This window comes from Haliotis rufescens, unplaced genomic scaffold, assembly GCF_023055435.1.
Source record: "Haliotis rufescens isolate VD_foot unplaced genomic scaffold, xgHalRufe1.0.p SCAF_2, whole genome shotgun sequence".
In the NCBI taxonomy this organism is placed as follows: Eukaryota; Metazoa; Mollusca; class Gastropoda; order Lepetellida; family Haliotidae; genus Haliotis; species Haliotis rufescens.
In genome coordinates this window covers 14,373,104-14,397,590 of record NW_025963890.1, presented here as the reverse complement: position 1 = coordinate 14,397,590, position 24,487 = coordinate 14,373,104, and the positions used below count along the sequence as shown (strand labels likewise).

At 43.5% G+C, this 24,487-nt stretch overlaps 1 protein-coding gene and 1 long non-coding RNA gene across 6 annotated transcripts in view; one reads left to right on the top strand and one right to left on the bottom strand.

Annotated features, from left to right (window-relative positions):
* LOC124113731 (brefeldin A-inhibited guanine nucleotide-exchange protein 1-like) overlaps positions 1–24,487 on the bottom strand; it is a 56,069-nt gene that overhangs the window by 13,625 nt on the left and 17,957 nt on the right. For all 5 annotated transcript variants that reach the window (XR_007222169.1, XM_048399658.1, XM_048399661.1 and 2 more), the window contains 23 exons: positions 24,251–24,413; positions 23,294–23,528; positions 22,378–22,477; positions 21,035–21,157; positions 19,855–19,980; positions 19,038–19,227; positions 18,519–18,630; positions 17,219–17,253; positions 16,917–17,087; positions 15,952–16,036; positions 15,190–15,358; positions 10,154–10,308; positions 9,728–9,856; positions 8,912–9,070; positions 8,314–8,440; positions 7,243–7,380; positions 5,316–5,485; positions 4,877–5,028; positions 4,418–4,590; positions 3,449–3,609; positions 2,342–2,472; positions 1,705–1,834; positions 1,438–1,573 (listed from right to left, as the gene is read on the bottom strand). Coding sequence is in view for 4 of the 5 variants with exons in the window: in XM_048399658.1 (XP_048255615.1) it covers positions 1,438–1,573; positions 1,705–1,834; positions 2,342–2,472; positions 3,449–3,609; positions 4,418–4,590; positions 4,877–5,028; positions 5,316–5,485; positions 7,243–7,380; positions 8,314–8,440; positions 8,912–9,070; positions 9,728–9,856; positions 10,154–10,308; positions 15,190–15,358; positions 15,952–16,036; positions 16,917–17,087; positions 17,219–17,253; positions 18,519–18,630; positions 19,038–19,227; positions 19,855–19,980; positions 21,035–21,157; positions 22,378–22,477; positions 23,294–23,528; positions 24,251–24,413 (3,270 nt within the window). In the remaining variant the exon portion in view is untranslated. The remainder of the gene's footprint in view (positions 1–1,437; positions 1,574–1,704; positions 1,835–2,341; positions 2,473–3,448; positions 3,610–4,417; positions 4,591–4,876; positions 5,029–5,315; positions 5,486–7,242; positions 7,381–8,313; positions 8,441–8,911; positions 9,071–9,727; positions 9,857–10,153; positions 10,309–15,189; positions 15,359–15,951; positions 16,037–16,916; positions 17,088–17,218; positions 17,254–18,518; positions 18,631–19,037; positions 19,228–19,854; positions 19,981–21,034; positions 21,158–22,377; positions 22,478–23,293; positions 23,529–24,250; positions 24,414–24,487) is intronic.
* On the top strand, positions 12,732–15,101 carry LOC125382031. The gene is made up of 2 exons (XR_007222170.1): positions 12,732–13,550; positions 14,978–15,101. It is a non-coding gene; the product is annotated as an uncharacterized LOC125382031 (long non-coding RNA).

The window sequence follows — 24,487 nt, the reverse complement described above, 5'->3', positions numbered from 1 at the left end:
GCCTGTGTCGTACCTGCCCTACCTGTGTGTCTACCTGCCCTGCCTGTGTGTCTACCTGCCCTACCTGTGTGTCATACCTGCCCTGCCTGTGTGTCTACCTGCCCTGCCTGTGTGTCTACCTGCCCTGCCTGTGTGTCATACCTGCCCTACCTGTGTGTCTACCTGCCCTGCCTGTGTGTCTACCTGCCCTGCCGGTGTGTCATACCTGCCCTACCTGTGTGTCTACCTGCCCTGCCTGTGTGTCTACCTGCCCTGCCTGTGTCATACCTGCCCTGTCTGTGTGTCTACCTGCCCTGTCTGTGTGTCATACCTGCCCTGCCTGTGTGTCTACCTGCCCTGCCTGTGTGTCATACCTGCCCTACCTGTGTGTCTACCTGCCCTGCCTGTGTGTCTACCTGCCCTGCCTGTGTGTCTACCTGCCCTACCTGTGTGTCTACCTGCCCTACCTGTGTGTCTACCTGCCCTGCCTGTGTGTCTACCTGCCCTACCTGTGTGTCGTACCTGCCCTGCCTGTGTGTCTACCTGCCCTGCCTGGGTGTCTACCTGCCCTGTCTGTGTCGTACCTGTCCTGCCTGTGTGTCATACCTGCCCTGCCTGTGTGTCATACCTGCCCTGCCTGTGTGTCGTACCTGCCCTACCTGTGTGTCTACCTGCCCTGCCTGTGTCGTACCTGTGTGTCTTCCTGCCCTGCCTGTGTGTCTACCTGCCCTGCCTGTGTCGTACCTGCGTGTCTACCTGCCCTGCCTGTGTCGTACCTGTGTGTCTTCCTGCCCTGCCTGTGTGTCTACCTGCCCTGCCTGTGTCGTACCTGTGTGTCTACCTGCCCTACCTGTATGTCTACCTGCCCTGCCTGTGTCGTACATGTGTGTCTTCCTGCCCTGCCTGTGTGTCTACCTGCCCTGCCCGTGTGTCTACCTGCCCTGCCGGTGTGTCTACCTGCCCTGCCCGTGTGTCGTACCTGCCCTGCCCGTGTGTCGTACCTGTGTGTCGTACCTGCCCTGCCCGTGTGTCGTACCTGTGTGTCTTACCTGCCCTGCCTGTGTGTCTACCTGCCCTGCCCGTGTGTCGTACCTGCCCTGCCTGTGTCGTACCTGTGTGTCATACCTGCCCTGCCTGTGTGTCTTCCTGCCCTGCCTGTGTTATACCTGCCCTGCCTGTGTGTCATACCTGCCCTGCCTGTGTCATAAATGCCCTGCCTGTGTCATAAATGCCCTGCCTGTGTCATACCTGCGCTGCCTGTGTCATACCTGCGCTGCCTGTGTCATACCTGCGCTGCCTGTGTGTCATACCTGCCCTGCCTGTGTCATAAATGCCCTGCCTGTGTCATAAATGCCCTGCCTGTGTCATACCTGCGCTGCCTGTGTCATACCTGCGCTGCCTGTGTCATACCTGCGCTGCCTGTGTGTCATACCTGCCCTACCTGCGTGTTGTACTCACCCTGTTGGACACACCAGTGCAGCATCTGGTAGAGGTCCGACAGGAGGATATCACTGAGGACATCGTAGTACTGCGTGAACACATCCACAATAGCATACAGTGCATGGTTACATGTTGTCGTCATCCATTCATTCTTCTGTGGACAGAAAATACAACATTTAGGATTAGCAAATTTATGACACAAAAGGACTGGTCGTACTTGCAGATGACTTTAAATTCCCAAAAGGGACTATACAATTAACTATCAGTCAGCAGGGCTTCACTCACCTCATTCAACTGTTCAGGTAGTTTCATGTTATCAAAAATACGGAAAATAATATTGAAGAGATCTCGCCACCAATGTGGCTGGAATGTTTCTCCATACGTCTTCATGATCTCAAACATCACAGTCAGACCTCTGAAATACAAACAGCAGCATTAGTCAAAGGAATCTGTGTACATGTGTATCGTACAGAAGAGGGAGAAGTCATTCTTCAGGAGTGAGTGAGTGAGTGAGTATGGTTTTACGCCGCTTTTAGCAATATTCCAGCAATATCACGGCGGGGGACACCAGAAATGGGCTTCACACATTGTACCCATGTCAGGAATCGAACCCGGGTCTTCGGCATGACGAGCGAACGCTTTAATCACTAGGCTACCCCTAGTGAAAAGATATGAAATTGTTCATCCATATATCTTATCCTTACTTTTGCATATACAGCATAAAAGGTATTTTGGAAATATTTCTCAGCCAGTGCAAAGCATCAGGGCCCACTGGCACAAAGCGATCTTAGCGCTAACACTATTGTAAGCCTATGTTAAAGTATGGGCGTTACGATCATCTTAGTGCTAAGATAGCTTTGTGCAAGTGGGCCCAGGTCTTATTCACTGATGGCAGCACTGATGTGTGTGGGAGAGTTCTTACCGTGTGCGGACATCCAATTTACACCTGTTGATGACACAGGACAGTTCAAATAACACTGGGAACCATCCTCGCACCCACTCCCGGTCATCCTCCGGGACTGACACCTCCTCCCCTGTATGATCTCGGAACATCTGGGGCACAAGATAACAATAGGTCAGAGTGAGTGAGTGAGTGAGTTTGATTTTAAGCAGCTTTTAGCAATATTCCAGCAATATCACTGCGGGGGGACACCAGAAATGGGCTTCACACATTGTACCCATGTCCGGAATCGAACCCGGGTCTTCGGCGTGATGAGCGAACACTTTAACCACTAGGCTACCCTACCGCCCCACAATAGGTCAGAAATACACCAGTAAGTGTGTGATCAATGCAGCTTGCTGCTGTGGTTAGTGTGATGACTCAAGCACATCTTATGACACAAGAGGTCAATCTTTCAATGAACTTGACCACCAATATACTAGCCTTTACAGTTAGAGTGAGAACACTGGAGTTACACCAACCAGCAATACAGCCCCTATTGGGGCAATCTGTAGATATTTGGGAAAACCAGTGGTGGATATCATGAGCAACAACCAATAGGAAAATATATCGGGTACGTAACCACTCTATCACATTCTACTCAGCATCTGCGACAAGCATTGGGTAATGGGGACTTCTCATGGGGATAGCTGATGGATCCTGTCATTTACTTCTTCGCTAGCAGTCCACTACACTGTATCTACACAATTGGCCATTATTCCCGCACTTTGTCACTGATCAAATAAATAATTAATAACCCTTCATGTTCCTTGGCCATATGAGTCTCCTGGCCGAAACATTTCCCAGGTCTTGTGTCACTTGACCCAGAGTGAGCGAATATGGTTTTACAACGCTTTTAGCAGTATTCCACTAATATCATGGCGAGGGACACCGGAAAATGGGCTTCACATGTGGGGAATTGAACCTGGGTCTTCGGCGTGATGAGCCAACACTTTAACCACTAGGCTACCCCACCGCCCCCTTGAATCAGAAGTATTAATCTGAAGCCCTGCCCTTGGCTCCCTACTTGCTCCATGTAGTCGGCCATTGACAATGTTGTCCACTAGCCTAGGAAGCTGGTGTACTCACATGAGGCTTCTCTGCGACGTACTTGGCACAGTTCCTGATCAGCCTGATGGCTTCCATGCTAGTGTCAGGGAATGCAGCGTTACACGCAAACTCCGACAGGCACTTGACAGCATCTTGGAATGAGTCAATCACGGCAAAAAAATGTTTCTCAAATATGCTGGCTGAAAACAAGAAATATACAGCTTGTACCTTCATTCCATGGTGGATCACTGAAATAAGAGTCCCCAACTACCCCCAGCAGGGCTTAAGGTGTCAAAAACATTACTTCTAGAGTGAGTGAGTGAGTGAGGTTTTACGCCGCTTTTAGCAATATTCCAGCAATATCAGGGCGGGGGACACCAGAAATGGGCTTCACACATTGTACCCATGTCGGGAATTGAACCCGGGTCTTCGGCGTGACGAGCTAACGCTTTAACCACTAGGCTACCCGACCGCCCCCCATTACTTCTAGAAAAACGTTGGGTTTTATGGCAATTTTAGCACAGAAGTTGACACCAGACAAGGCTTTCTCATACTGCACACATGTGGAGAATTGAACCATGGCCTTTGGCGTACCAAGCAAACACTTTAACCACTAGGCTACCCCCTTAGGGTACATTAATTTCACTCGGTTACATTAGTTTGAATCTAAGAAGATGAACATCAGAAAGTCATATTTAGACAGGTACTTTGCTATTATTTTTCTTCTTTTATTGCAATATGTTATATTTTTTATTAATTCAGTTACCGGGTAGCGGAAACAGATATTACATAATTTGCACATGTATAGAGCAGGAATAGAGCCCTGCTTCCAATCGGAGGCGTTACTTTGTGTCATATATTATTAGTTACTTCTCTTTTCCATACATAAGTATTGACAATCAACCAAGTGTCAAATGCTGAGGAAGCCCATGAATAGGCACAGACACATCCGAGGAAGATGACAATCTAAGGTCTGGCATTATCCCAGTAAGTCAACCATCAACTCACAAATAATTTTGCCGGTAGTCTGGAACGCCAGTTCCACGATCCCCTCATCATGGTCGGAGGCAGCTAGGTGGAACACACTGAAGATATTCTTCCAACCAGACCGGATATTTCCTGCTTGGGAGTTGACCATCTGTGCCACACATCTCACAACCATGTCACGGATTGTTGGGGATCTGAACAAGGCATCATAATAATCTCATGCAAAATGTCTAACACAATACTTAACTGATTGAAATAATCAGGACACATTCATTTTCAAGGATTTCATTTTGAAATGAACTTTTGCTTGTTGTTTAATGCCACATTCTGACCATGTATCATAAATTATTGAACCAGCAATAAAAAAAGGTCGCCAAGCCTGACCACCCAATCCATACAGTTGCCAGTTGTGTGACAAGCATAAATGTTGGTGATCCAATCAAACCTGGGATTCCCAGAGAACTAACATTAAAGACTCACCTATTTCTTTTCATGATATGCTCAAAAGGCCTTAGGAAATCTTTCTGGAAACGGAAATTTGCAAACTCTCCTTTTTCAATGAACTTCATGGAGAGCTGACGGAGGGAATCAACAGCAAAGAAAGCAATGTCTTCATTGGGGTTGCAGCCCACCTGCAACAGCAATCAGTGGAATCAGTGAACACAGACAATCCTTTAGATGTGAACAAAATACCAGTGAATGATATTCCCAAAGAACAATTCACAGCACCAGATATGCCACCAAAAATCCCAACAATATTCTGATACATGTTTACACATTAAAGTTATATTTTATTTTGCATCAGGTGATTATACTCTGCCCAAGACGTTCACCAAAACAGTTGTGTTTGCTTAACGCCACAGCGTAATAACGGATGGGCGACCTGTGTCCCCTCGTCTGTCTAGTACTAGGTCCGCACCTTGTTGAAGTGGTCCCCGAGGTACTGCCATATCCTGGACCACTGCAGACGGACCCTGCCCATGTTGTAGTAGGAGATCTCCACGATCTTCTGTAGACTGAACATCCGGGGGTGACTGTGGCTGGCCAACTCGTCCATCGACACCTGGCACAGCGCCTTCGTGAACTCCACTACAGATGGGAGGGGAAATTGGTGAAATGGCAGGTTCATTTCAGAACATGCTCTTATTCTATAACCATTTTACATGAATATATAATATGTCACTATAAACTGAATATTAAAACCATACAATTGTCAAGTAGGTGAGTGAGCGAGTAATTGTTGCTGAACGCCACAGGAAGCAATAATCCAGCTATGTCACAGCTGCCTGTAGCTAGCTAAGCCTGGACAGTGAAAACCGGTGACTGAAAGCATGATAACCAATCTGCACACCACTTCAAACAATCTGCCAAGACACCTGGCCATCCAATCTTCATAAGTCGGCTCATACAAATAGGATTACTGGGCACTAAAGACATCCTGGAACACCCATGTGGGGCATGGCAAGCAAGAAACTGCAAAACAAAGTGATAGAAAACCTTAATCTGCCAAACTGTTTCAAATATCTGAAAGTTAGCACTATTACCCCATTACCTGACCCTACCAAGGTACCCACTGCAGGTCTCAAGAGATTGGTACAAAATGTCCAATTGGGAAACTTTTGACTGTACTCCTGTCACAATGTATTTAGATACACGTATAAACTGATCTGGTCAGAAGTCAGAAGGACCTATATAGTCAGAAAGAAATGTGAATATTTGTCTCTTATAGTGTAACCATAGAGTTCTAGATAATTTTTGCCATTAAAAAATATATATAATCACGTGACTAACCCGGGTCCGGGTAGTCCTGTGGGTACCCGGGTCCTACCCACCCGACCTGAGTTAGCACTTCTATATCAAAAGACAGATGAGGGAACTTTAATTCCATTAACCAGATATCAACTAATTTTGTTACTAACTGAAAAAATTATCATAAATTCTTTGAAAATTTTGAAACAAAGTTGAACCAAACATATGACATGCACTTCCCTTTGAGATTGACATTTAGCAAGCAGTTTTTATTCAGCATTTTTCGCTTACATTCATTCATATTGTCGCCCACTCAATCAAACACAAATAATTTCTTACGTTGATACAGTTTGGCCCTCACTTCATGAAGGTTCACACTCCAATGAACTCACACAAAGTGAAAGTCATTTCTTAAATGCCTGCACAGAAAATATGTTGAAGCTGTTACATCATGGCAGGCTGTGACAAGAGACACAGAGCCAGGCAAACCAGGAACTCAAACCATGACTGCAAGAGCTAAACTAGATTCCATTAGGGCACTATAACACACAATCATCCAGTCACACAGTGTTATAACTCCATCCTCCTCAGTTGACTTTATTGAGAAGCAACACATACTAGTTATTAGAACTGGTCCTCGGGTCGAGTGGGTAGGGAGTAGGATCCGGGTTCCCAGTCACGTGATGTATTGTTTTATGAGAAAAATTCAATACTTTAACTCCATGGTTACCTACAAGTCTCTTCGCATATCTCTCTGACTATTACCCGAATTCCTTCTGACGTTTATATGTCTTGAGTAAAGATACAACTTCAGTAAACTTCAGTGTATGCATTACCAGATTGTTTTATACGGGTATCTAAATACTTTTTGCCAGGGGTACAGTAAAACAATGCCTTATTAGACATTTTGTAACCAACTCTTGAGACCTACTGTAGGTATCCAGGTAGGGTCGGGGTTTAATAGGGCGTTGTGTTTGGGGTTAATAGGGGGTCGGGTACCCTGGTAGTAAATGATTTGGACTCGTCCCAGCCCTACTAGTTATGTTCTGTCTGGAATCCAAACATGCCAGTCGGGGCTCATTCTGCACCATGCTTACCTACGGCAACACCATCTAGTTTGACCGAGCCTGTGAAGATCCTGTCTACTGCCACCACCACACTCTGCGAGCTCGTCTCCCCAACTGTCTCATGAAAGTTGGCCAGCCGCTGACGGTCCAGGGGCCCCCGGGCAATCACTGGAGACGAAAACAACACACAGACTTGACACCTACATTAGATCACAACAGCACATACATACAGGCCATTGGTTGTATTTAACTCCATGTGGAATTGGCTTGCCAGCACATTTGAGATGCAAATTGACATGCCAAATAGGCTTGACTATCTCCCAGCTGTATTCCGCGGTCATGGAATATTTTGCAGAAATGTCAACTCAGTGTAGAGTGAGTGAGTGAGTGAGTATGGTTTTATGCCAACTTTAGCAATATTCCAGCAATATCCCGACGGGGCACACCAGAAATAGGCTTCACATATTGTACCTATGTGTGGAATCAAACCAGGGAATTTGGCGTGATGAGCGAATGCTTTAACCACTAGGCTATCCCACCACCCATCACTTAGTGTAGAAAAGTAGCCATCTTGCAGAAATCACTTGTACAGAATTTTAATATGTTTTGGCTGCAGAAAACAGCACCTACTGTCTAGGGCAATAACCACTACTAAAGTATTTCAGTAGTTTAAACCACTATTGCAGCAACTGTTTCAAAAGTATTGCTATGATGCATACCATTACAAAAAACCATGTCAGCAGTTTGCTAGAGAAGGTGTTCGTGAGTGAATGGGTTCAGTGGTCTGATGAATATGAGTGTGTGAGTTGGTTTTAACACTACTTTGAACAGTATTTCAGTTATATCACAGTGTGTCAGCTTACTGTGGGAGGAAAGACCGAAGTGATGCAGGGATTCGAACCCATGATAATAGGTTTCGTACATGCCCAAGGGACACGACTTGGCACATCGAATTATGCCACCATAGACTAATGGGTAAACTCACAGATACAATTAAAAGTTGGAATACCTCGACTGCACAAGCCAACATTCACTTTACATTTTGTGATCAGTACAAAGATTATTTATAAGATACTTAAAGTTAGTCAAGAGCCTCACTACCTTCGGGGTCGAACGCTTCCACTGGGTGACCAGCCTGAGAGTGGCTGGAGTGTCCTGAGATGTATTTTGTTTTCACACCAGTGCCGATTAACTGTGCTAGCTCTAACTGAGAGATGCATCGCAGGATCTAAAAAGAGAAAATAAACATCAAAATATAAAATGTCTTCTGTGCATGCAGGTTGAAGATCCTTTCTTTCAATATCAGCGTAAATAAGAAAGCAAAGTCATCCATTTCCCCTGCCATCGTTGTATCCTTTCAGTTGTAAAGAAATCATTTTATATTTCCGTGACAACATGAAGCACCAGTCCAAAACCCTGATAAATTTGCAAGGTTGATTGGATAGATTATGAAGGTTTCAGAGTTTGGCATCAGAAGCACCTTACCCTCATTGGAACTTGTCTAGAAACTTTAATAAAGAAATAGTGAACGGTTAACGAGTAGCATTCCTGTCAAACTTTGATTGGAGATAAAAACATGTAACCCAGGTGTCAAAATGATTTTTTTCGACTTCAGGGTGTTATTGATGCAGAATAATCAAAATATTTGCTCCACTGAGCTCAACAGTTCTTTGATGAACATACAGATTAAAACACTCACCTCCAACCACGACTTGCCCAGGTAGTTCCCATCCGTATGGGCCACGGAGATCAGGGTTTTGATAGTGTCTATATTTTTAGCTTTCATCTCGGTGATGGGTGTTGCACAAGTTAGAAGGGTGAAGCGGGCCAAGGCTTGAACATAAGCATCTCGCTCCAGCTGAAAGTGAATCTACTACAGTTAGTATCTGCGTCCACACGGAGACCAGTTCCTGCTGGGTGCTGCAGGCCTGACATACGGAAGCTAGGGGTACTGATGTGATGAACCATTTATTGTTTTGTTTGTTGTTTAACGCAGCACTCAGCAATATTCCAGCTATACGACAGCAGTCTGTAAATAATCGAGTCTGGACCAGACAATCCAGTGATTGATGTCATGAGCATCAATCCACCCAATTGGGATCAATGACATGCATCAACCAAGTCAGCGAGCCGGACCACCCGATACCGTTAGGGGCCTCTTATGACAAACATAGCCACCTTTTACGGCAAGCATGGGTTGCTGGAGACCTGTTCTACCCTGGATCTTCACGGGTCTCAACCATTCATTACTGGACATCAGTCCTGATACAATCATAAGATGATTCATCTTTTGACTCAAAGAGAGGGAGTGAGTATAGTTTTATGCCACTTTTAGCATTATTCCAACAATATCACGACTGGGGACACCAGAAATAGGCTTCACAAATTGTAACCATGACTGGAATCAAACCCAGGTCTTCGCCGCGACGAGGGAATGCTTCAACCACCAGGCTATGCAACCACCCCTGACTAAAAGTCATAATCAGTCTCTTGAATCATAAGAAGTTAGACTTACCTCCATGTGGAAAATACAGGCTATCCTAATTGCACATCGGATGCCATCCAAACAAAGGGAGGCAATTTCTGGATCATCACAGTCTTGGAGACCCACACTAAATGCTGCCAAGAAAGGAGTCCATGCCATCTGTGGATAATAGAGCACATACTGTGAAAGCATTTCTTGTAAAGGCGTACATGAAGTGAGTGAGGGTATGGGGAGTGTGGTTCCTGCGTGTGTACAGTATTTCAGTAATATCATGGTGTGTCAACTTGATTTGGGAGAAAAGCCTGCAGTAATGCAGGTCTTGAATGATTACCACTTTGGTGAAACCAACTCATAACACGATCAGCGGATCCTGGCACAAGTAAGGGATGTAACACAGCAATAACCCTCATAGCTCCAGTTTTGAATGAGAACATAATGAACATGTGATATGCTTACCTTAAACATTGGTCGGACATGTTCTAGGTGAGTTGCCATTGTGAAGCTGGACTGGACATGACTGACACTCTCCATCAACACCTTGGCCGTCTGGGCCATGTTCTCCATCTCCAGATTGTACAGCAACCGCCGCTGTTTGTCGCTGGTGATCTCCTCTGCAGGCAGACAACGAAACAGTATTGTGAGGTTGGTTTCACATTGTATTGAACAGCATGGTGGTGCATGCTCCCAACCCCCCTAGATAGCCTAGCGTTTCACATTGTTTTGAACAGCATGATGGTGCATGCTCCCAATCCCCCTAGATAGCCTAGCGTTTCACATTGCTTTAAACAGCATGATGGTGCATGCTCCCAACCCCCCTAGATAGCCTGGCATTTCACATTTCTTTGAACAGCATGGGGGTGCATGCTCCAACCCCCCTAGATAGCCTAGCGTTTCACATTGCTTTGAACAGCATGATGGTGCATGCTCCAACCCCCCGAGATAGCCTAGCGTTTCACATTGCTTTGAACAGCATGGGGGTGCATGCTCCCAAACCCCCTAGATAGCCTAGCGTTTCACACTGCTTTGAACAGCATGGGGGTGCATGCTCCCAACCCCCCTAGATAGCCTAGCGTTTCACATTGCTTTGAACAGCATGGGGGTGCATGCTCCCAACCCCCCTAGATAGCCTAGCATTTCACATTGCTTTGAACAGCATGGGGGTGCATGCTCCCAACCCCCCTAGATAGCCTAGCGTTTCACATTGCTTTGAACAGCATGATGGTGCATGCTCCCAACCCCCCTAGATAGCCTAGCGTTTCACATTGCTTTGAACAGCATGATGGTGCATGCTCCCAACCCCCCTAGATAGCCTAGCGTTTCACATTGCTTTGAACAGCATGGGGGTGCATGCTCCCAACCCCCCTAGATAGCCTAGCGTTTCACATTGCTTTGAACAGCATGGTGGTGCATGCTCCAACCCCCCCTAGATAGCCTAGCGTTTCACATTGCTTTGAACAGCATGGGGGTGCATGCTCCCAACCCCCCTAGATAGCCTGGCGTTTCACATTGCTTTGAACAGCATGGGGGTGCATGCTCCAACCCCCCTAGATAGCCTAGCGTTTCACATTGCTTTGAACAGCATGGGGGTGCATGCTCCCAACCCCCCTAGATAGCCTAGCGTTTCACACTGCTTTGAACAGCATGGGGGTGCATACTCCAACCCCTCTGGATAGTCTAGCGTTTCACATTGCTTTGAACAGCATGGGGGTGCATGCTCCAACCCCCCTAGATAGCCTAGCGTTTCACACTGCTTTGAACAGCATGGGGGTGCATGCTCCCAACCCCCCTAGATAGCCTAGCGTTTCACATTGCTTTGAACAGCATGGGGGTGCATACTCCAACCCCTCTGGATAGTCTAGCGTTTCACATTGCTTTGAACAGCATGGTGGTGCATGCTCCAACCCCTCTGGATAGTCTAGCGTTTCACATTGCTTTGAACAGCATGGGGGTGCATGCTCCCAACCCCCCTAGATAGTCTAGCGTTTCACATTGCTTTGAACAGCATGGTGGTGCATGCTCCAACCCCTCTGGATAGTCTAGCGTTTCACATTGCTTTGAACAGCATGGGGGTGCATGCTCCCAACCCCCCTAGATAGCCTAGCGTTTCACATTGCTTTGAACAGCATGGAGGTGCATGCTCCAACCCCTCTGGATAGTCTAGCATTTCACATTGCTTTGAACAGCATGGGGGTGCATACTCCAACCCCTCTGGATAGCCTAGCCTTTCACATTGCTTTGAACAGCATGGTGGTGCATGCTCCCAACCCCCCGAGATAGTCTAGCGTTTCACATTGCTTTGAACAGCATGGGGGTGCATGCTCCCAATCCTCCTAGATAGCCTGGCGTTTCACATTGCTTTGAACAGCATGGGGGTGCATGCTCCCAACCCCCCTAGATAGTTTAGCGTTTCACATTGCTTTGAACAGCATGGGGGTGCATGCTCCAACCCCTCTGGATAGTCTAGCGTTTCACATTGCTTTGAACAGCATGGGGGTGCATGCTCCAACCCCTCTGGATAGTCTAGCGTTTCACATTGCTTTGAACAGCATGGAGGTGCATGCTCCCAATCCTCCTAGATAGCCTAGCGTTTCACATTGCTTTGAACAGCATGGAGGTGCATGCTCCCAATCCTCCTAGATAGTCTGCATCTGCGTCGCTCACGGCTAACATGTTCAAGGGGACCCCCTTTATTGTGGAGACCAATGCAAACACTGCCAGTAATATCATGGCATGTGAGTACACTGTGGGAGTTAAGCCAGAAGTGATGTAGGTCATAGAATTTAACCACTTTGGTGAAACCCACAAGCATGTGTATGATGCTGACAAACCTAGAATTAAAATGAGGGCCAACCGGGATTCGAACCCATGATCATAGGTTTCTGGCACAGCAAATTGCTGCTCTTAGACATCCTATCTGTACCCCTGCAATGCCTGAGACAAACAAACTAAGTGGTCAAGCCCCCTAATAAACAAGCAAACTTTTCTGCAGCTCTGACAAAGCTGATAAGGCATCAATTTTGTTAATCTGCTAGACTTTAAGGCCAGACACGGCACCTTAAATTAACATAATTGCTTCAATATGTCAAAATCGAGATTTTGATTTTTTTCGCATATATAATACATGTACTTTGTGATGCAACATGTTTTTTACGATATTGTGTACATTTACTGAATAAAAAACGTTATTAAAATCATAATGTGTGGTATTGTTTTTAAATATGATCGTAATCAATGTGGAAAAACCTGAACTTTCACCCATGACAACGCCCCCGCAGCTGTAACGAACCCCTTCATGTTATACATCGATAGAAAGCTGATCGTTTCCGCCATCTTTCTGTGCAAAAACATTCTAAAAATAGATATTCCACGTGAGGCTATCGTCGGTTTTTCCCGCGAGACATTCGTACGTAAATTACCATTTAAGGAGAAATATCCCGTAATGCAACATTCGGGAATATTCGTTCGATCCAAATAAAGTAAAACGTATCCCACAATGCACCATTCGGCTTAGCAACAAAACACCGGTCTTTTCCGGTAGGTATACAAAATGGCGGCTGCTTTGCGAAAAGATTGACAGGCAAACATCGTTTTTGATATTTTCTTAACTGAAAATTGTTGTATTTTTTTAAAATGAGGTCAAAACACGGGTCACAACACGCCTATGGTTAGAATAGGAGGCGAAGGGCAAGTCAGTTGAAGCAGGCACGTTCGAAATGCGGTGTTAGAGTTACGACCCGTGTTGACAGCGCGATCATCCCTGTGTCAGATTCTGACAGCTTGGACGTTTTAGATGCATCGGAATCATCCGGGGACCACGCCGTTGGGGAAAACATCCCCGTTGGAGACAATGAAGGTGAGAATTATTTTTTATTGAATGCAACTTCACGCAGCGACATAAAACTATCAAAATTTAAAGCTGCTGAAAATATCAAATCTCCCGTGCTTGACAATGATGAACCAAAACCTCAATGGATGTTAATTGACATGAGACAAATGAATTTATTTTTTCAAGAGATTGAATGCCTATCATGTCACGAACAGGGGTCTTTGTTGTTTGAAAAGAGTGACAATTTTGATAGATTTGGATTTGCTGTAAACGTTATGTTGACATGTCAAAACTGTCAGATGTGTGTTGCAAAAAATTACACTTCACAAAGGTAAGGTAATCAATCTGGTACCAATCCCTTTCAGGTCAATGACATTTTTATGCTCTGTCAGAGGTAGGACTTGGTCATGCTGCAATGAAAATGTTTTATCTGGGTTTTGGAATGGAAGGTCTCCATCCTAAGACATTTCAACAAAAACAAAACATTCTTTCACAGGTTGTTGTTGAAAATACTAAGGAAGTTTTGTCAACATCAGACATTGTCTCGATGCAGAAATTGCAGAAAAGATGGTACCTGTGTATCAAAGAATGTCTGATGAAAACCTCCTTAAGAGGATGGTGAAAGGCAAGACACAGAATGCTAATGAATGCTTGCATTCCGTGATCTAGTCCCGTTGTCCGAAGACCATTTTTGTGGGTGCAAGGCGGTTGCATCGGGCAGTGGCGTCTGCAATAGCTTCGTTCAATGAGGGTACATGTCACATTACTCAGGTAATTAACAAGCTTGCAATAGAAGCTAATGAAATAACAGCAGCTTCTATTGAAAGACTTGATAATGTGAGAACCCTCAAAGCAAGGAAGCAAAGCCAGGAGACATCTAAGATAGAACGTAGTGCAAAGTGGGAGGCTAAAAAAAGGGACCGAGTTCATGTTGAGGCAGCTGAAGGCTTGTTGTATGGTGCTGGGGAGTTTTAAGTCCTGTTATTTCTTTGTACATGCATTGTTTTATGTATCTTGAATACATCCCATCAGTAAACTAAGATTTTGTAAGTGTTTAATAGGTGCTGAAGGAAGAAAACCATGTACAAACTTATTTCCTCATTTTCTCCATTAACGTCATTTTGGATCTTAGTGAACATAGATCTCAACCATTATTGGCCCGATTTGAATGAAATTTAGTGTACATATAGGCAGAGGATTACTTTACACAATAACAGAGAGACTTTTTAAAATTTGTTTGCCATTTTGATTTAAAAAAATAAATTATGGGTAAAAATCAACCTAAAAAATGTGAAATTTTGAAAAATTATTTTAAAAATATATACCAGTCTTTTTTCAATTTTTCTCTCTGTCATTGTACCCAACACCATACAAGCTTTGTTATACAATTGAAATTATATAAATATCTTTATTGGTCTTAGAGAAAAACTGAAACTAATTTCAATCTTTTTCAGGCTTGCGGCGGCCATCTTGGATGTTTCCATGGCAACCGGTGGCAACATCACCTGGAAAAGACTCCATTTCAATTGTTAATATGTATACCTCAAAGTTGTAACCAATTAAAACTAACAAATACTTGTGAAGCATTTTGTCAATTGTAAGGTGCAGTGTCTGGCCTTAATATAACACGTGCTGCTTGACTGCACATAGAGATCTGGTGACTCACTTGCTGACTTGCTTGGTTTCTGTCCTCCAGTTGCCTTCATCTTGATCTCGTTGCCAGCTATCTCATCATAGATGACAGACAGGTACTCCTCTGGCAGGTCCTTGCTGTCGTTGATGCCGCGGTTCATGCGGATGTATTGCTCCTTGGTCATTTTGTGCTCTCTCTTCACCTGAAGTACCAACACATATTCCCATATCACTGGGTAGGACAGGGACCAGTCCAAACTTATTACCCAGGTACCTGACCCCCTATTACATGACCTGACCTGAAGTAACAACACATATTCCCATATCACTGGGTAGGGCTGGAACCAGTCTAAACTTATTACCCGGGTACCTGACCCCCTATTACGTGACCCGACCTGAAGTAACACGTAGTCCCATAGCAGTGGGTAGGGCTGGAATCAGTCCAAACTTATTACCCAGGTACCTGACCCCCTAGCACGTGACCCGACCCTGATACCCACTTCTTCACCGACCTTCACAATTACATTTGTGGAGAGTAAAGAAAGTGGAGAGTTTGATTGGAACCTACAGGGTAATACCAGGTTGATGTTAGTGAGTGAGTGAGTATGGTTTTACACCGCTTTTAGAAATATTCCAGCAATATCACGGTGGGGGACACCAGAAATGGGCTTCACACATTGTACCCATGTCGGGAATTGAACCCGGGTCTTCGGCATGAAGAGCGAATGCTTTAACCACAAGACTAACTGACCGCCCCGATTGATGTTAGCATCTATGAACTGCTTTGCGACTGTACCTGTGTACTGTGTAGGTCTGTAGTGAGCATGATGATTGAGTACGCCAACACATAAGCTGTGTCGGCACTTGCAAACAGCTCCGTCCTGAAAACACAACACATGAAGTCATCAAATACCGGTTCTCTTGTGGGACATTCACATTTACATGTGACATACTATTAATGAATTTATAAAATTACTGCAAATAAATCATGGAACCACATATATAACTAAATTATTATTTCAGAGGCCCTTTAATTCAATGAAGAGTGTCATTATCCTTTTATCTACACCATCAAACGGATAGCTCCCTTGACCTCAAAAGATTAACCTTACTGCACATTAATAAAAACTATTAAAATGATATTTTGTGGTTTGTTTGTTTTTTAAAGCTGCTCTACGCAATATTCCAGCTATATGACGTTGGCCTGTAAATAACAGAGTCTGGACCAGACAATCCAGTGATTGACATGATAAGCATCAATCGCTGCAATTGGGATGGGTTGCTGTTGACTTATTTTACCCCAAGTGGTGGTTGTTTCTAGTTCAACACCGAACTCAGCAATATTCCAGCTATGAAGGATGTCTGTAAACAACTGGCGTCCGGACCAGACAATTAAGAGACTGATATTGTGAACAATAATCTACACTGTAAGGGTATGATGACCCACAATCAACCAAGTCTCCGATTCTGCACATTTGATCCATTTAGTCAAGTCTTACGACCAGCGTAGGTTCCTGTCAACCTATCTTAACCTGGATTGTGGTTGTTTATTTGTTGTTTAGCGCTGCATTCAGCAATATTTCAGCTATATGGTGATGGTCTTAAAAACGAGACTGGGCCAGGAATCCAGCGATTGACAAGAGCATCCATCCATGCAGTTGGGATACAATGAAATGCATCAAGCAAGTCAGCGGTTCTGATCAATCGATCGCGTCTAACCAGTAATCCGTATGGGTGAAGATATTTCAGATAGCCACTTACTGCGAACTACAAACACAGTATCGAGATGCAAATTTCTCCATGAGTCTATCTATTTTCTGAGCTTCGCCAGGCAATCGGAAACCTTCCAAGAACTTCCTCAGTGCAGGTACAAAGTCCATTTCGACGAAGTCCAACTGGTCGACATAGGTGTACATGACTTCCTTGTTAAATCTGCGCAGAAAGAAACCAGTGTTAGTGCAAAGAATGATTAGTTTCTTCATGAATAACAATCACATTTACAGAATCAGTTTAAAATGATGTAATGAGAATAGAATGTAATTGATAGGAGCAGATTTACTAACTTTTCATTTTCTCCCAAGAAATCACCCAGTGCCGTCTGAAATTAAAACATTTTAGGGATTAGGTGTGAAAGATATAAATACTGCTTATTATAACATGTTATTACTTAACACAATATGCAACCTTTAGACTACGAGTTGCGACGGTAGTCGCGCAGGTCTACCACATATGTCAGTGGGTGTCGCGACAATAGTCGCACTGAAAACTAGAAAATGGAAAACGACACATACTTCCATCATTCAGTCAAGTAAACATCGCTGCAAAGTTGTTTGGGAGGAATATAAAGTACATTGGTTCCTTCAGAATCGATCTATGAATCTGTGTCTAAATTTTTAAAAGATTTCATTAAAAAACAGCATACTCCTCGAATACCTATGAGGACAACCTGCTCATCATTGCACGATCTTTAGACCTTCAAGTTGGTTGCAAAATGTAAAAAAAATGTAGGGTCACATGAATTTACTAGTGAAAATAAGTAGTGAAAATGTAAATATTGTCATTCATTACGCCATACTTAACACTGCCACCTGTAAATTGTTAGTGTGCCAGGTATTGGCCATCCTGTCTACGATAAGAGCACATACATGTATCGTGATAAGTATCAGATCGTGAGCAAGGTATCATGATATGTATCAGATTGCACAGTTAGTATATCGTCCCAGCCCTACTATGAACAGAGTCAAAATCAAACAAGTTGCGAAGAAAACAGGTAATTATTTTCTTTTAAATTCCTAAATAGCAAAAGGCACCACTTCAGCCCTTGGTTAATACATGCACCATGTCTGGATGAAAAGTCTTTCACAGTTTTCAAGTTGTGCTACGGAACCGACAAATACCCCAACCCTCTTGAGAATAAGTCCAAATTGTTTTCATGGAAATTGAGAACAATATGAATGCCAAAAATCTAAGGCTCCACTTCAGAATCTGTTTGATATATCTGTCAAATTTTGCTGAAAGATACAGAACGCTTTTTGAGTTGTGCTCCGGAAACAAAATCCAGTTGGTGATCAGTGGTGTGTATTTTCTTTGAAGAGGTAACAGAGTGCAAGTTAAGTGGGTTAGCAAGCTGGTAAAACACACAAACAAGGGAATGAATATTACTTGGTGAACCTAGGATTTGAATCCAGGATGGGATCTAGGCATGAGTAAGTGATGCACCTCTGCACAGCAATCTGCTGCGCCTTAGATGGCTCAGCCATCTGTGTGCTCTGGCTCAAGGCTTCTGCGTGTGGTCCACTGGTTGAAACATGTCTACATATGACAATAGCAAAAAAAATTACCACAATTATTGTCGGACATTACCTTATCTAGCCTGTCTTCGGAATGGAAAAACTCAGCAATGTCATCAGGACTTTTACCCAGCAGGCCTTGTTCTTGCAAATATGCTATCCCCTTTGCAGGCTTTTTGTGAAATCTGCAGAATATAGGGTTTGTCTGTCATAATAGATACCATGGTTTCCTTACCAACCTTCTTTTCCTAAATAGCAATCAACCATGCATCGAAGCAAACCATTCTTAAAAAGTCAAATATTGATTGACGACTTGATAACAAAGCTTTAAAATGAATGAACTTGTGCTCTTGAATAACTGTAGTTTTGACACCAATTTTCAATACCATGTTCATGCATGATAATCTTTTTTTGCAAAAATTTACAGAACAAAACAAGTTAGGGGGCATGAAACATTTTTATATGTGAAATATGACATTGTGTGATCAGTCTTCACTTACAAAAAAATATCCCCTAAAATATTCATGATCCCTAAGTTCTCTGTTCAGGATATTTTGCAATTGAATTAAATTTCATTCCTTGAACCACTCACATTTCAATTCCGGTTTCCATGGTCTCCTTCTGCTGCTTGAGGACCTCGTATTGTTCGGGGTTGTCTGGGGCAGCACTGGTTGTCATCTGGGAACTGCTGTTAGAGCTGAGGGAGTTACTGCTGCCATAGCTTGTTATTGTCCCCTTGAAGGAGTCATTGTCAGTCTCCGTGTGGGGCTTGTTGTCCTGGCCTGGGAACAAACATCAGTAGTGATTTGTTGATTGGTTGTTTTGTTGTTTAACGTTGCACTCAGCAATATTCCAGCTATATGATGACGGTCTGTAAATAATTGAGTCTGGCCCAGACAATCCAGTGATTGACATAATCAGCATCGATCCACGCAATTGGGATACGATGACATGCATGAACCAAGTCTGGAGCCTGACCACCTGATTCCTTTAGTCGCCTCTTACGACCCTGGCTCTTTACGGGTTTATCAGTAAAGAGAGAGTTGGGTTTAATGTCGCTTTGAACAGTATTTCAGTAACATCATGGCATGTTAGCTTGCTGTGGGAGGAAAACATGATGTAGGTCTTCGATGTTGCGCTTGTGAAACCAACGAGGATTGTATGGTACTGACAAACCTTGAAACCTAATCACGTCAAACTGCGATTGGAACCCATGATCACAGGTTTCTGCAGTGCCTTGGGGACGCAGTTTACACAGCTCTTTGTTGCGCATTCAATGACTGGGAAACAAGTACCGAGTTTTAGCAGTGATATATTCTTAAGTCTACTTGACTAGCACACATTCAGACTCCTCTGCCATCAGCCACACATACCACCATCCCCCAGCTGAGACCAGCACAAGCACCTACCTAGGTTAGACTGGGAGTGGGGGTTGATGTAGAGATCCTTACTCCACTCCACCATGCACTTGAGGATGGACACCAGGCACATCAGACCCTTGATGCGCATACTCTTCTCTTGGTTTGGGGAGGCCCCTGGAATTGTAGAAGAAATTGAAGCATCGTTTTGAAGCATCGTTTAAAAGGAGTGAGTATCGTATATGACCGCAGATAAGCCAACTCTGTACATAAGCCATTCAATTGACCATTTGAATATTAAAGAACATGATATGACCCGTAGATAAGCCGAACCAGGAAGTGAAAGGCAACGACACCCCGCTAAGTCGGACTGCAAGACTGTACTGTACAAACCAGTCATCCATTCCCCTAATGTGGGAAGCTGTTTCTGTTCTCTTTTTTTAACCTCATGATTCGTTATGTTGCCATCAACAACGAGACGCAATTTTGGGAATCGGTGTATATAGAATTATGAACCCATGAGAAAATGTCTCAGCTAGAGCGACGACTCGCAGTTTGAATGCAGCATTGTAGGCATGGCATTTTAGTTTCAAACTCATGATGAGAATGTCAGTCAGTAAAGTGAGTAAGCATGGTTTTACACCACTATTAGCTTTGTTTGTGTGTTGCTTAACGCCGTACTCAGCAATATTCCAGCTAAATGACAGCAGTCTGTAAATAATTGATCTGGACCAAACAATCCAGTTATTGGTATCATGAGCATTGATCTTCGCAGTTGGGATACGATGACATGCATCAACCAAGTCAGTGAGCTTGACCACCCGTTAGTCGCCTCTTACAACAAGCCTAGTCGCCTGTCACGGCAAGCATGGGTTGCTGAAGTGCCATTCTTACCCAGATCTTCACGGGTCCACAATTAGCAATATTCCAGCAATTTCATGGATGGGGACACCAGCAAATGGCTTTACACAGTGCAGTCATGTGATGAATCAACAAACACTTTACTTACAAGGCTACCCCACCTCCACTACATTAGATTGAATCTAAGATGATAAACATCAGAAAATCATTAATATTCACATGTACTTCATTATTTATTTTTTCTACTGAAGCAGAGGTTCCCCACCATCCCATGAATAAGGAAGAGAGGGAAAGGCCAAGAATGTGAGGAGTAGCCTTGACATGACGAAGGAGGTCGAAGACTAAAACATGAGCTGACTTAAATACTCACCCAACTCCATTGCCTGTCTGCCCTGTGCAATCTTTGATAGATCATTAACAAGTCTCTCAAAAATATTAGCCAGGGCCAAATCACAGTCATAGTTGAGGTAGATGTCCACCACACACTGAGCATCTGAAAACAGCACAGTTACCTCCCTTAGAAGTTGACTCCTCTTACTGGCAAATTGGCAATGTCCAAATTGATACAAGCGTGACAATGATATATCATGATTCAAGGTTAACTGTTAAAAGAATACATACAAGGCATATGTGTCATAATGAATTCACTCACCCACCAACACTGCTGAAGTCATACAGACACAGTTGTCAAAATGGTTCTAATGTTATTTGTAAGCACGCTTTAAGCTTCAAGAGAGTTTTCAGAGTGGACGCCACTACTTCCTCACTAGATAATTCTACAGTCTGGATAATTAAATAGTATGTGTGTGAAAGACTCAGAATGAAGTTTCCATATGAGAGAATGCACAAAATCAAACAATCTTCCTAAAATAGGTAGGACACACACACAGAGTTCATTTACTCAGAACTAGTATACATACAAATTGATAAAAACAAACATTTCCAAGGCCCTTTAGAAAGTGGTAAAATGTAACAAATGTTATTTTTGGGATAACACTTTCTTAGTAAAGTACAGATGCTAGTACTTTTGGGGGTTGAGTCCCATCCAGGATTTGAACCCACACTGCCAGAGTGAGGCATCTAATCGCCAGCACACAAACAATTTCAGCTTGTTTGATAATATCAGGGCCCCATTCCACTATAATGAGCATAACTAACATACTTCAATATTAGCATTAGACAGTCAAGATCGTTTTGTGGAACAGTTCCAAGCACTCTACCTTGAGGTATGAGGACGAGATTCAATCAAATGCAACATTAATCTGTTGTTTAGTTTTCAACCTGAGTGATAACATCAGCACTATTTCTTGGCATATGAGGACAACATTGGAATCAAATATAACATTTACTCTAAATCTTGAAATTAATTTGTCTTCAAATTAATTTGACTACTGACCTCCAGCAAAAAATGTGACTCAATATTTATGTGACTTCCCGCCCCATCCCCAGATTTACATGCTTGCCTTAATCCTATCAACAAGCAAATAGCACTGCTCATTACGGCTGGGGAAAGCACTTCCGTAAAAATATACAATAAACAGTATTTTCCTAAAAACAACACACAGTTTATATGTTTATCCTGTTGATTGGCATTAAGGAAGTTCAAAGGTAATAAAATAATTGAACTAACAACAGTTTTCGGATTTAATTCACACTCGCATTAATTCCCAGATGCACAGTATCTGTTGTTGTTTGGGAAGGGTCGTAGCTCACCTGCACAGATCCTCGTGAGTGCCTGTATCACCATCCACTTGTGTTCAAATGAGCTGCTGGATGTTTCCAGAATGTATAGGAATATCTCCTTGAAGAACACCTGAATCAAAACAACTTGTTTACTCAAACAGCACGATGTAAGGAGTAAGCATATACTCCGAAACTATGTGTTCCCCATAATAAAGAAGTTGACATCCATATATTCTCTTCCTTATGTGTATCACTTCTAAATGCCTTTCAAAGTCCCGAGCACAATGTAATATGGCTCTATGCCATGAGGACTGCCTCCGTGGTCTTGTGGTAGAGCGTCTGCCCAGAGAGCGGAAGGTCCGGGGTTTGATCCCCGGCCGTGTCATACCAAAAGACGTTAAAAGATGGTACTTGTTGTTACCCTGTCTGGCGCTCAGCATTAAGGGGCTAAAACAAGGACTGGTCGGCTCGGAGTCAGTATATTGTGTCTGAGTGGGGTATTCATGTTAAACTGCGGCATGGTATCTCAGTGAGCTAGCACTATAAATCGGCATCAGTCCGGACTAGTACAAGCAGCCACACACACATGCACTTGCATTTCCCCATTCACCTCGCCTCACTCACTACATCAGTGAACATATTCATCTGTATTGACGCACAGGTGGCCCAGTTTTCTGGCACCACAATTCGCTGTGCAGAGTTGGACATGCAGGAAACCTATGATCGTTGGTTCGAATCCCAGTTTGCCACACAAACACACACACGTACATGCACGTCGCTATATGAGTGCAATAATCTTGGACGCGATGTTAAACCCCATTTCACCTCACCTCACCTATGCCATGAGCACTTGCTGCTGTCCAGTACAAGTGTCTAGTCATATAACAGCTAGGATACAAAATACAATACAATTGAAGTACAATTAATGACTTCACACAGCACATACCTCGATCTGCATCTTGAGATGCTGTTTGAAGTTTGACAGCAGTGTGAGGAAGATGGCTAGTGACAATTCAAACACTTCTGGTACAGCACTCACACCATTTTTGGACAGTGCCACGCACAGGTATTGCTTGATGGCATTTATAAACATTTCATTTGTACGGAACACATGGCCTGCAGTCTGAAGGATGGAGAGCAGAAGCTGAAGTGACAAAATCTTTGACCTCAGCTCATGGGATCTGAAACAAAGAATTTGAAATTATTTCATTTAAAGACGAGCTTAGATCACAATAAATTCATAATTGTTTTCTGAGGATCCTTGTTTCAAAAGTGAGAATACATATGTGACTAATATTAAATTCACATAATTCATAAGTCAGCATTCATTATCAAATGTAGAAAACATCTTGACATTATATTAAAATTTTAAGAAACATCTCAACAACTGAAAGAATACCAAGGAATATCAATAACTAAAATTATAATTGAAGCTTTTTCCTTTCCTTAGGGACGGTTAACTAACCTATTTATGCCTTCCTATTGGCGTGTGGGTGGGGCTGAAGGTGTGGGTGTAAGAATTTTAATATACAGTATATAATCTGTTAATGATTAGAACATCAGTATCTTTCCTGGGTAAAGAGATTCCAATGAACAAATAATTTGTTGTGGCCTTTATGTAACCATCTGTCCACTGTCAACAGGAGACTCGTTAGCAGACTCCTCAAATACAGAAATGATTTAACTCATTCATTGCTAATCCTCATCTACCTTATTGCAGCATGATAAGGGAAGGAGACATGAAGAATAGGCTTAGCATGCAGTAACCATGTAAGGAATAGAACCAGGTGTTCAGTGTGATAGCCAAACACATTAACCACTGAGCTATCACTGCTCCTGCTTAACTAAAGACAGAATGGACTACAAGAAGGTAAGAACTTAAAACATGACAAGTGGCACTTACTTTGGATCAGGCGGGCCTTCCCCAAGTGGTTTCATGGACAGTTTACACAGACTGCGGAACACGAGGAACGCATCTTTCTGCAGGATGTGACTGAATGCCCCCTGCATCTGTTCCACGCCGTCCCCAGCCTCAATACTGTCATCTGACGTCAGACGTGAGAGTCCTGTAATAATGCAAATGGGACCCGAACCATTCAGAAAGTATCTTCATTAACAAACAAACCCATACATCAATGAA